At 39.4% G+C, this 13,213-nt stretch overlaps 1 protein-coding gene across 6 annotated transcripts; it reads left to right on the forward strand.

Moving 5' to 3' along the window:
* Nucleotides 1–485: 485 nt before the first annotated feature.
* LOC138060900 (uncharacterized protein C5orf34-like) lies at nt 486–12,946 on the forward strand. Of its 6 annotated transcripts, none has more exons than XM_068926469.1 (12): nt 486–1,156; nt 1,385–1,477; nt 2,958–3,604; nt 4,306–4,407; nt 5,567–5,690; nt 7,356–7,447; nt 7,677–7,746; nt 8,056–8,226; nt 9,601–9,689; nt 10,469–10,561; nt 11,338–11,378; nt 12,306–12,946. In XM_068926469.1, the coding sequence occupies exons 1-12, from the start codon at nt 989–991 to the stop codon at nt 12,497–12,499; spliced, it is 1,884 nt and encodes a 627-aa protein (XP_068782570.1). In that variant the 5' UTR covers nt 486–988; the 3' UTR covers nt 12,500–12,946. The 6 variants fall into 6 exon arrangements, with proteins under 6 accessions (XP_068782570.1, XP_068782571.1, XP_068782574.1 ...); XM_068926470.1 differs by having other exon boundaries at nt 487–1,156; nt 1,388–1,477; XM_068926473.1 differs by having other exon boundaries at nt 880–1,036; nt 1,388–1,477.
* Nucleotides 12,947–13,213: the final 267 nt, after the last annotated feature.

Consider the following 13,213-nt stretch of genomic DNA (forward strand, 5'->3'; position numbering starts at 1 on the left):
AACTGTCACTTAACAGTAAACTGACAATTGAAAACAACTTTGATTATGGCATAAATGGGGGGTGGGGGGGGAAGAGCAGGTATATTTTCCAGAAAGGCTACTGGGGTTAATTTTTAAATTGGCCTTTAGAAAAATTAATCCTTCACCATGTGCTCAGCTGGGGCCTCTGAGACCCTGCTCTGAAGTACACAGCTATTTGATGGCTTTTTCTAGTGTATGAATGCATATGTAAAGAAGTGCAAGAGAATTATTTTTCTGTCGCCTGTCGTCTTTGGGTTGTGTTGCACCTCTGCAGTCTGCCGCCCGTAAGCCTCTGCATCGTTTGGCAGAGACGGCGGCAGAGGGAGGAGGTGTGATAGCGCCGCCGGGGGGCGGCAGGGCTGGGGGCACCCTCCGCTGCACGCGTTCCCCACGCGGCTGCGCTGCCTGCAAAGGCACGTGCTGAAATGCCTCTTAAATAAGCACGGTTACAGGTAAACGGTACTTTTGTATAGTCTGGGCCTCCCTGCTAACTTTCCTCCCACGGTTTTAGCCCGACAGTTGTCTCCCGATTATCACAAGGCCGCTACATCACGCTCTGTTCGCAAACTTTTAAAGAACAATCCATTTTCAGTAGCGTTTTTTTTTCCGCCCGATTTTCTCCCAAGTCGGCTCGTATCCCCCCAGCTTGGGGCAGTCAGCACTTCCGCACGGAACCAGCTGCCTCTCCGCTGCTTGGGCGCGAAGACCGGAGCGCCAAGCAGCGCGCCCCGAGCGGGCGCCCCGCCTCCCACCAGACCGTGACCAGCGCTGGACAAAACCCACCAAGTTCGGATAAAAATACCCGCGTGTTTGCACGCGCCGCCTCTGTGCAACGTCAGCCCGCTCGTGTTCCCGGCCAGCAGGAAGACGAGGGCAACGGAGCCGCGGCAGCGCCGACCGACGGCCCCGCCGGCGCCTCCCCCCGCCCGCCCCTGCCGCCCCTGCCGCCCCGCCAAGCGGCCGGGCCATGGAGGCGGAAAGGCTGATGGTGCTCTACGGCGACGGCTCCGTGGAGGTGCACTACGCGGCCGGCTCCCGCCTGCGGCTCTCCGCCTGCGGCTCCGAGTACCTGCAGGAAGAGGCGCCGGCCGGGAGGCGGCGCCAGCGGGTGCCGTTCGCGGCCAGCGGCCGCCGGGTGGGCGGCGGGCAGGGGCGGCGGGCGGCGGGAGGCGGTCTGCGCCTGCGCCATGGCTGCGCGGCGGCGCGCGTCCGTGCCCGTCCTCCTGGTGACACCGAGGCGACCGTTGATCTCTGTTGCCGGAAGAGAGGAGGCTGAATCTGCTCAGACGTTTTCACTGAACAGACAAATTCATGGTACTGCCTTTTCTTTCCTTCCCCTCCCCCGCCTCTTTTTTCCCCCAAGCAGGAACAGCTCCTGCGAGCTCTGCATTTCCGGAACAAGTTTTCTTCTCGCCCGTACTTACCGTCGCGTATTATACCCCCAGAAAGAAAAAAGGTAAGTTTTACGCATGAAATGCTTTCATTTAAAAAAAAAACCAAAAACCTCCCTAGGAGTCTGGCGAGGGGGCTTGCACCGTTTGGCGTGCACCTGCCCGAATACAGCTCTGGCAGGTCTGCAGCGTGCGGCTCGGGTAATGCATTTGTCCAGTTAAGTACCGTAGAGGCGGTTTAAGCTACAGTTTCAAATTAAACTTGGTCCTGTATTTGCGCATGTCTCTTACAGGTGGACGCTGCAGGGTTTGTTTGCTCTTCTTAGCAACAGTAAAACCTAGGGTCTTTTACATTTGATAATATGAGCTATTTTATACATCATGGTTTTTAAAAGTTTTCCAGAGGAGACTCAATGAAAGAGGACTTTCGTGAGAGGCTGTCCAGTTCGGAAACGCATGGAGTTCCCCTGCCAAAAACGTGCATGAGCCTGTTCAGGGAGCGTGGGCCTGGGCCGGGCTGGAAGTCCCCAGCGCCCCGTTTCCTGCTTCCAGGACCTTTTTCAACGACCAGGAATTACCACCAGTTTATTGCTCTGTGGCCTCTGTTTTCAACCAGTGCCCATATTTTCAAGGCCTTTGCTATTTCCCACACTTCAGTTGTCCGTTCTAACAAGAGATACCTGATAGCAAGCTCCAGTTTACACAGGAAGTGCTCATAACAAGTTGATAACAAGCCTAAGAGGCCAGTCAGGGCCTTGCACAGTTAGCAAAAGGCACAGTTAGCGTCAGGTGGCCTTGAATCTGCACTTGGGTGTCATTGTGTGGGTAAGAGGAGGCTACTCTTGTGAGGCTTTATAAATGTAGTAATGTAACAGTCTAAAATCTTTATTATATTTTAATTTCTTCAGAAGCATGTTTCATAGACATCCCAGTAATAGCTGTATAACTTCATCTTCAGTGCTGCTACCGTTGTCAGGGGATTCAGTCAGTTTAGTCACACAGTTTCAAAAGGCTTTTGATACATTTCAGTTTTGGTAAGAAGACGTGAATGCATGATATGTGCCGCTTTATAGGATTATTTTAGTTGTATAAATCAAGGGAAGATTCAGAATGAATCACACTTTAATGTCGACAATTTTAATGTAGAATTTCTGTGAACTTTACCATTAACTGATTTGATCAAGATAATTTAGGCTTTCTCTTCAGTGTTTCTTAAGAAGCACTTGGAAACAGAAGTATCTGCTGTATGTGGGCAATTGTTCCTGGTCAGTTGGCCGTTTTTATAGCTGACTGGTTTGTGAGTTGATATTAAACTGCAACCTTGATGTTGGATAGAATCCTGTTAGAACAGGAAGAAGCGGCATATGAAGGTTATTTTACTTCCTCTTGAGTTCGTGCAGGCAATTAATTACAGGATAAAATATCTTGTCACACATCACCTTGCAGAAACACTCAATTCATTTAAATGTAAACCCTCCACTGTAACTTCCAGCAAGCATGTCATTTTTATCTTACAACATATTCCAATCCTTTCTCTTGTATTAGGTTCTTCTTTGTGATATCTTAGAAGTTAGATGGCCTGACCCCACTACTGCTGATCTGACAGCATGTATAAATAACGGCATTGTGAAGATCTCATCAATAGACGGTTATGCTCACCTTTACCTCTCAGAATTGCAGCAAGAATTTACAGTGGAGTTCTTAGGCAAAGTTAGTCAATCATCTGCCACATCTCTACCTTCCTCTCGAAAGAATAGTAATTATCAAGCCAAAAATCAGTGTGGGCAATCAAGTAAAAATGCTGTTCCAGAAACATCATCAGAACAAATGAAGACGGAGACAAAGAAGAATGAATGTGGTTGTGCTGAAAGTAAGCATGGAGAACCAACCATACCAAAGGACCAAAAAGACAGAGATGGAGTCCCTTTGTTCCTCACAAATTGTTCTTCTGAGTACACATGGGTTACACAGCGTTGGTCTGTTTCCTCATACCCAGAAGAATGGAAATACCCTTTGTCATTGGCATTAACGTGCTATAACTTACTCACTGTTAACAATGAAATGGAAACTTGTGAGGAAAATAACCATACACCTACAGGATCTAATGTTTTAAAAGACTCTGAAACATATGAAACAGTTTCTTGTTTGCCTACAGCTTTGCCACTCAGCTGCAGTGCACCACATTTACACAGGTAATATAAACTATTTGCTGCCTTGTTGTTAACAGCTGTTTTACAGTTCTGCAGATCTGAACTTCAGCCCCTAGCAAAATAACGGAGTTTTATCTATCAGAAATAAAAAATGTACTGTCCCATTCTTCTTTATGAGGAGCTTCTGGTGAAGTGAAATTTGTGAGGCTAACAGTATTTATCCTAATGTAATGAAATTAACTAATGATTAGTCTAGAGAAAAATAAAATTTAATATATTAATAATTTTATAATATTTTATAATTTTATAATTATAAATTTTATAACATTAAATATTACATATTTATTTTATATAAATATGTGAATATTTTATATAAATAAGTGAAAAAGATAATGCTGAGAAAGAACACAACAGGGTTGGGTTTTTGTTTCTTTTTTGTTTGTTTTTTTTGATTTTGAGAAGAGTTGGGACAGTGACATGTATTCTCTGTTAGCACGGCTGAAAAGAATTCAAAAACCTTTGAATAACTGGTTTTATATTTGAGAAAATAAATGTGGTACCTGACTCAGATAATTAAGGAACCAGAGGTCATTGAACGTATGTGGTCTCTTTTCCTTTGAATAGATATGCAAACATCTGTTCTCAGTATAGAAACGTATTTCTGTGTAGGTTACAGAAATGGTGACTAACAAAAAAAAAAAAACCCTGCAGATTTAGTGAAACTTTTATTGTATTTTATACAGGTGGAGTTTCTGTGACTTCTTTCTACAAAAGAATGAAGACAGTGAAAAGCATTCATACCCTCAGCAAATTCAAATTGTATGGTGCCAAGGTGTTCTTTATAGGTATAAAGGAGATCATGCTTTTCATCTTTGCACGATTTCATTTGTGTGGGATTTCATCTGAAAGTGGGTGTGCCTAAAGCAAAGAGTCTGAAATCATATTTAAGGATTTTAAAAAAAGTGGTCTGACTTCTTAGATGTTACTGGGCAGCTGTAGCTCCCATAGACTTCACTGGCAATTATGATGCTTGGTTTCTTTGCAAATTATATCACTTCTCTTGGTGTTGAAGACTTCAGTTTTAGAAACGTTTGTCTTGGTGATCTCTGTAATACCCTGTTACAGGCAGCTAAACTTCACTGTGGATTTTATTGGCAATCAGAGTATCCCTATGTTTTTTTTAAATAAAACTTTTTTAAAAATATGTCTTTCAAATTGTGATACAAACTTCAAAAATGCTACATTTGCTAGCAGCATCTGTAATACGAGAAGTAGGTACAATGTCTTTGATGAAAGCAATTCAGTCTTTAAAGCTTTAGTCTTTCTGCCCAATGTTTTTCATTTTTCTCAGTGTAATTCCCGAATTCTGAGGTCATCTGAACAAAATGTGTAGCAGCAGTTTGGAACTAGAATTCATTTCTTTGGGATCTTAAAGCCCCACTAGTGAATTCAAGGCATCTGACCACACAGTTTCAGAAACTGATCCTTAAACAAGTTTTGAGCCCCAAGATACTGCATGATTGCAGAGTCTGGTAGTCTTAGTGAAAAATGTACAGCTGTAATGGGAGTGAACGCTTCAGGTTGTTCAGGAAGCAGTTTAGTCCGACAATTCTGTCTTCTGTGTACAGAAGGTAGAGCTGCTCCACTAAAAAGAGTAGATTTCGTCTCTTCAGCATCACTGTATTTTGCTGTCTGAAGATTGAATAACTCTTGTGAGATGTTCGCCTCAACACAGCATACTAAAACGCTCTCCTCATTTTCTTTAAAAGAAAAAAACAAACACATATGCAAAATAAAAGCCCCTCATTACATTACAAAAGTAATGCTGACTTTCTGTCTTAAAAGAAATTGGTAAGCCCTGCTGCTTAGGAAACGGTAGAAAGCTTTCCTTGTGAGTGTTTTGGTGAAAATGTATTTGTGCTTAGCATGTTCTTCAACTGTACTAAGGTATGTTGCTTGTCTAGTGGCACAGCATTTTGTTAAAAATCATGTTATTTCTCATAGGTTTACCCATGGTAGTACAAACATTGCTGAAATTTATCCTGGTGATGGCACATTTTTAAAGTCAGAAGGAGCGTTTTTGGGAAAATACTTCATGCATTATGCAATTCAGAAAGGAACAAAAAAGGTAGACATAAAACTATTAAAAATATTTTCCAAATTCCTTTGTTCGCAGCTTTCATAGTTTTAAGACACTTGGGTGTTTAGTATATAGTGAAGTCCCTACAATTTTCCATCGGGTAATTACTGTAGTGACTAAAGCAATCAATTTTTAAATTATTCCTTCTGCTTCAGAATGTATGGACACAATAAGAAAAAGCTGTGTTATAAGATTTATTTCAAAAGCCTAGGCATTGTAAGATTCTGGAATATCCATTTCTCACTAATTTAGAAGAGGAGTTTACTTTTTAAATATATTTACATGGAGTAAACTGTAATCTTTTTTATGTAGTTGGAAGTGTTTTCTTTTTCTCAGCAGGGTGCTATATGGGGACACAATGTAGGACATGCTGGTTCTGGTCCCAGCTTTGCCACAGACCAGCTGTTTAGTGCTGGAGAAGTGGTTTCACCTCTCTGTATGTCTGTCTTGTCTTGTTTATCGTAAGTTTCCTGGAGTGGAGATCTTCTCAAGGGCTTATGCAGTGCTTTAATACAATGTTTTGCCTGTAACTGCAAAGATAAAACAAAAAGATGATGGTAAGACAGCTTCTGTTTCCACTTTGCAGTTCACATGCTAGAGAAAAGTGGAGAGAGACAAAACCAGTAGTGAGACACTTCGGTGTGTTTGGGCAAGTGAAGGAGTAACTGTGCTGTCAGGATGCATGTTTATAAAGGCACTATTTTACTACTCTACCCCCTCACATGTTGTAGGCTAGCTGAGTGTGATCAGTTTGAAAAAAGTGTACATAAAGAGCATTACCCAAATCTGAGCAGCAGAGCAAAGGGACGACTTCTTGGAAAATAAGGGGAGAAATACAGCACTGCACTGAAGGGTACCCTCCCAAAGAGGTGTTTTTAAAGACAGTCTGAATGATCGTGAATCCTTCTCTTTCCTGTGAGGGTCAGAACATCTTTGAAAGCCAGGAAGGAGGTGCAATAGTCCTTTAATCTCTCTTGTCCCATAGCACAATGTTCAATATTTAGTAGTAGTGGTGCTTGCTAATATGGAAGGTAGCTAGTAGTTAGGTAGCTAGAGCAATTCAGAAAAAATCCCTGAGTTGAATAGCAAATTTGCTCTGTTAAAAAATGTATTTCAGAGGCATAATAGCAAAGATACTTCTTTGTTTTTAAGTGACGAGTTTCTCTGGCACAGCTTTTACTCCATTTATGTTTCGTAAATTTATCCCACGCTTTTTTCACTATTTATTAACTATACTTTCAAATCGAAAAACTTTTTTCTTCAGTCCTTCACTAGATTTGTGTATTTGTATTTTTAAAGAATCATGAGAGTCAGTGTTATAGCCTTCAAACCTACTCTTTAACTTATAGTCAAACTTAGTCACTCAGTAATGAACCACGGTCTACTGTGTGATGCAAGAACTTCTTGGTCCATATTGAGCGCATGGAAACTATGAATATATATATTGCTACAGAAGGAGGCTTAAAGGAGGCATCTGACTTTTTTACTTTTCAACTAGCTATTCATCTGTTTTCTGGGATAAACGTAAATGTGATTATAGTTACTGTCTGGGAGTTAGAAGTCAACGCAATTTCATGTCTTGGAAGCTTTTAAATATTGATTTCATTCTGTGGTAGCTATAATCACTCAACTCCTTTCTGCTCTTTACTGCAGAGAGAAGAAAAGATGTATTCAGTAAACAGTCTACCTCCTGATGTACCAGGAAGTCCATACTCTATATCCTCCATCATTACTGAGGCAACCAAGTAACTTATTCCTCTACTTTATTGTTGTTATATTAATTCCTCTGATTTTGAAATGAGAGTAATTAAAATTACACATAATGCCTATTACATTAAGTGTAAATGTTAAAGGAACTTATATTAGCACAGGGGACATCTGTAAACTTGTAGAACAAAGGTCACAACTGTGTAAAAGACATAATAAGTAATTAGGAAATGCTTAGTTTGTGTATGTTTTTTTTTTTTTCCTCAGAATGCTTCAGTACTGCTACAAGACTAAACTTTCATTAACTCATAACTCTAGTATCTGCTGCTGGAAAATGGTATGTAGCTGAAGCTTTATAAATACTTCTGTGTTTAAAAAATGATTATATCAGTTATGGGAAATGGAGCCTAGTCTAGGGGGAAGAATGGTGTGTGTATTCTGTAAACAAAGACCAGGAGTTATATATTTGGGAAACAAAACTATGCCATGTTAAGATACATTTGTGAAGCAGAAATCAATTGTATGATCAGGAAAGCTAGTGGTAGTCTGATAAAACAAGTGACCTGAAAATTTGGGGGAGAGATAAATAGCTCAAATGGCATAATTGACCTTTCCTCAGTTTTTTAATTTATTTGTTTGGTTCTAGATACCTGAGACAGATGGACGTGAGATGTTGCCATGTTTACTGGCTGAAGAAGTTATTCCCGGAATAGGAAGACTTGTTGTATGCTCAGATAATAAAGTGCATGCTACTTTTTGGGATGGGATGACCTTGTATATGGTCTGGGATTTCAAACCTGGCTGTAGAAGGATCCAGGTAACTCTTGGGTTAGAGAAAGGACATTCTTAAAACTCTTCAGATGAAAGTGTTAATAGGAAATTAATGAGAAATGCAAAAAAAAAAAAAAAAAGTTTTGATGCCTGTAAAACACAAAGTGAACTCTTTTGGGAATTTCATGAATCATATCAGTTTTCTGCTCTGGTTTGCTCTTAAGCTGGTTTAATGGTCTAAGGGAAAATCGGAACTGTCCTGAGATGTCATTAATGTATTCCCAATGTTCTAACCGAAAACTGAGGAGGAAAGATCTTTCAGTGCACAACTCATGCCTAAAGAGATAAATGAGACTATTTGTTGAACAAGTCGCTCATATTGGTCAAAGAAGGGAGTGTTTGATTTTATGTAATTTCTAATTATCTATAAAGGAATGAGGAAGGTACAATTGTCTGAGAAGTCATTCTCCTCTCTGAACTCCCTCTTGTCCTCCTAAAACATGAAAGTCAAATGATAGGATGGATTCTCACATACTTTTGTAAGCTAGGCAATATCTTGTTACATATAAAAGATGAATGAAGACTGACCTGAAGCCTCACCTGCTCTGTACAGTGCAATCATGTTAACTTGTCCGCAAAAAACTTGTTTTTAGCAAGGTTCCTGGATTAGAAATAATAATAGCTAAAGCTATATGGGCTGTAGTTTGTAGCTATTTGATTTGGGACTTTTTTCTTGACCATCCACTAAGAAACTAATAACATATCTTAAATATTTTCCCACTCTGACAGAAAGCATCATTTTGTAATAGAGACCCTTTCTGAGGAAATGGGTAGTGAAAAATTTCACTGCATAGAAATGTAACCTTGTAGATAGGGGATTCCACATACATTTTTTTTTTAAATCTACTTAATATAGAAGTAGAAAGGTTATACTGACTTTTGCAAAACAGCACTTTTGGCTCGTGTATCTGCCGTCTTACCCTAAGGTGACAAGACACACAAAGGTATTGAAGTGTCTCAGGATGTCTCTATTATAAACAATCTAAATGTGATATTCAATTTGTCAAAAGATACAGTAGCAGTATAATGTGAATCAGCTCAAATCCGTACATTCACTAATGATAAAAGTAGAAAGAATTGAAAGTTTTTCAAGTTTTGAAACTTCTCTTCACGCTTTTATGAGTAAGTTACTCTTAAGTAGCACAAAATCGGTGTTGGGGACCATGCCAGGTTTTCTTTTCTCCATTTGTGACAGCAGACTGCCAAATTCTATCCGTAGCAAAATACAATCTTTAAATGTTTAAACTGGAATGTTCACAGATATTTAATTTTTAAATGAGTAGGTAATACTTATTTGCATCCTTTTTTTTTTTCCAGACTGTAGGAGAACATTAATACTTTTAAATTTTTTTCTTCTAAGGTAAATGAAAATGTAGGCTGGTGTAAATTAACTGCTCCTGATGGGGTACAGCAGCTAATCCAAATGAGTCATCCTGGAATCTATGAAAGGTATAAGTAATTTAAACAGTTTTAAATTAATTATTGAAGAATTCTGTGCAAGTCCTTTTGTATGATGAAATGACATTTACTGAAATAAATGTAAGTGTATCGGGGAAAAAAAAAAACAGAAAAACACAGTGACAAAAGCCTCATCTCATATCTGGCAAGGATTCAAGACCTGTATGACTCAGGACCACAGCAGGCTGTCATTCCAGAATAACTGTTACAGAGAAGTAATGTCTTTAAAAAACAGAATCTCAGACTAGAGCTGCAACTTGGCACTTAAATCAGTGGATAAGCAAAAAAAAAAAAAAAAAAAAAAACTTTGCCCTAAATAGAGCAAGTAATAGAGCAAATAAGAGCAAGCTTTATCCAATTTTTGCTTCATTACAGATATTGACCTCTGTCTGCAGACTGTTCTTCTAATCTGTTTGCTCTAATTACAGCCTCATTAGGGTGGATTTTAAATGCAGCTTATTCTGCTGAAATTTAGCAAGCAGACATTCACAGAAAAAAATAACAGTTGTATACTATTAATTACAAATCGCACTGCTTTGTTAGAATTGTCTATGACTACATAGAATTAAATATGAAGGAGATTCTAGGGAAAAAAAAGTGAGAATCAAAAAATGGCAAAGAAACCTAGATAAAACTAGATTTTGAATTGTAGCTTTTTCTTTCAAATTCAGGTGTTTTGGTTCATTCCTTCAACTTTTTGTTTGAATTAACAGAGTGTAATTCTTATCTAAATAACCCCTTATTTCCTGTGAATTTTCATGTTTACATAGGTACATCAGAACAGTAGTAGAATGGTGCAGAAGTTTGAATGACAGGGAAGAGACTCTTGAATATACTGTGCACACTGTCAATGAAGAAAATTGGTACTCATCTTTATCCTATATAATTGATTATGAATAATATTGAAAATAAAACTGAACAAGACTATAAATTCTGTATTTTGCAGACTGCATATCTTAAGGATCTGAAAGGAAAACCCTTAAATCCACTATTTTGCCTGGTTTTCTGTTTTTCTGTCAATATTTAAAATGTTAGATAAGTTGATTCCTAGGTGAAGCTTGTTTTACTGTACTTCAGAATCAGAATTATGGTGACTTTGCCAAAGTAAGATTCGTGTTACAGAACTAGTATTTTGCAAGGTGAACAGGAGAAACTGGACTAAGAAAGGCATACTTTAACAGAACACCAAACAGTCCAAAATAGTACATTGAGCTTTTAAATGACATCTGGATCATTTGTCCCTAATACATTTGTCCTTTTTAATCCAGGATACTGACCAAAGGTCTACTGTATTAAAAACATTAGTTGATATTGATTACACTTGCGCTTGTTATTCAAATTATTGGTAACTCAGCAGTTGATGAAACAAAAAACATTATATATAGATATGCATATATACAGCAAAGAGGCTATTCTTAGATCAGAGCCCTGATTTTTTGGAAACATGTATGGTTTACAAATGCAGCCATTGACTCGCAGTTGAAAGAAGGATAAAAATAAAGCTTTTTTTTCCTCCCTCTTGATTGTGCTCAACTGATTATCTGTAGTTCTGCAAAACTATAAAAAATTAATTTTTGGAGTACCAAAATACATTTGAGAACCCTTGTAGATACTATGATTAATAATGATCTTTTTACAGGTCTGCTGATGCTGAGCTTGAAAAAATACAGAGATTTAACTGTATCCTTTTGAAAGCTGTGAAGATTTGTACTTTTTGTTCATCTGCATATTCAAAGCTGCAATTTTAGATCATCAAAGACTCTATCCTCATCACAACTTCTTTTTCTGTCTTACCCACTTCTTAACAATAGTGTCTTTAAAAGGGAAATTTTTTCTCATTTATCCATTTTTGTTTTCTCATGTATCTTATTCCCCTTCTGTGCAGGACCACTAGCTAAAAAACAATGGCGGAATATATAACCCCCCGTATTTCTAACGCGTTACATCTGAATAGTAGGTTGTTGCTGAAGATTTTGTGATGCTACTTGTAGCTTCAGAAAAAAAATTAAATCTTGGGCTAACAAGGAGGGTGAACTATGGTGTTACAGCATTTTACCAGCTGTCAGGAGTTAGTTCTCGGTAGGGAGATACCAAGGATGGGAACCACTATTAAGGGCGTTCCGTGAGTTTTACTGACACTCATCCACTAATCTGTTCCAGAGAAAGGGATGATTAGGTTGCCTTTTGACGTGTCCTTGCAATAAACTACTTTTGTGCTTATCAGCTACCTCAGTTTTGCTTCACTGTTAACCAGCTGCAAAAAAGTATGCAGTGCTTCATATGCTTAAAACCATTGCTTACTTTTATTAGTATGAAAATTTAATGCTGTTTAAACTGTGCAACATGTCTGATTTATTATTATCTTAACATGATTTATTTTTTAAAGTACACTTTTGGATATATTAGAGTTTTATTTAAAGACCTTTCCTAGAAATACATTATGGACATTGTAAGTAATTTGCACTTTTAGTTTTTAGTTTTATGTAATGACTGTGCTATGAATGTGAGACTTCCTAATGCAGAATAATGGTTACAAATATGTAGAATAATTTTTCTCATTCTTATGAGGAAAAGCTTGATTTTTTTTTCTTAACAAAATGATGCTAGTTCTATTGGAGAATAGCAATGTTCTGAAAAGAACATTTGCTGCAAAAAACAATCCACCTGGTACTCCGGGCAGAAAAGCAGAAAACGTGAGCGAGCCTGAAGAAATCAGCAAAGAGCGCATCCTGGAGGCATTGGAAAAAACTTCTAAAGTAATTCAAGATATTGAATCTCTGCTTGCTTCCTCTGGGAAGTGAAGCTTCGCAGCACCTGAAGGACCTGTATTATTTGTCTTCATCGGAGCCGTCCCACAGATGTTATGTCGTTAGAGGAATGAAGCCTTCACAGCTGAGACCTGTTCAGGCTAGCGAGGGGTGTGATTCGCAGTTGCAGAGCCCGCACGGGGGAAGAAGCAGTAGCGCCCTAACGGCTCACAGCCGCTAGGCGCGCGGCAGGGCTGAGGCGGTGGGGCAGCTGCTCCTCCTGTGCGTTTGGCTTTCCGTTATTTAACGGTAGAGGACCGCGTGAGCCACCGGGTCGGATCCCCTCGAGCGCCTGGGGCAGCCTTAACGCGAGGATGGGTTGTCGTTCAGAAGCTGACAGCATGGGGTTTTGGTTTTTTAATTTCCAGTAATGAATAGAGCAAGAACTTCCCCCGACTATTTTTACTTTACTGTTTTGTAATAAAATGCGTATGTGTTCAAGCGTGCGTTTACTTTCACCGTCCAGCGGCCCTTCCGGGGTGGGGTCCGCCAGCCACTGGCGCGCAGCTCGAACTGGCGATTTTCCCTCTCTAACCTGAGTGATAAAATAGCGCCGTTTCACTCCACCCCCTCCTTTTTTTTCCTCCTTCCGGTGCTTTATTTAATCTTGTCGGGAAAACTCAAAGTCCGCATAATTTTCCTTGTCAGACCACCGCAGCGGAAGCCCTACGGCAAACGCTGTTGTGCGGGGAATAAAACCCGTGTTGA

Source organism: Struthio camelus, chromosome Z, assembly GCF_040807025.1.
Source record: "Struthio camelus isolate bStrCam1 chromosome Z, bStrCam1.hap1, whole genome shotgun sequence".
Taxonomy (NCBI): domain Eukaryota; kingdom Metazoa; phylum Chordata; class Aves; order Struthioniformes; family Struthionidae; genus Struthio; species Struthio camelus.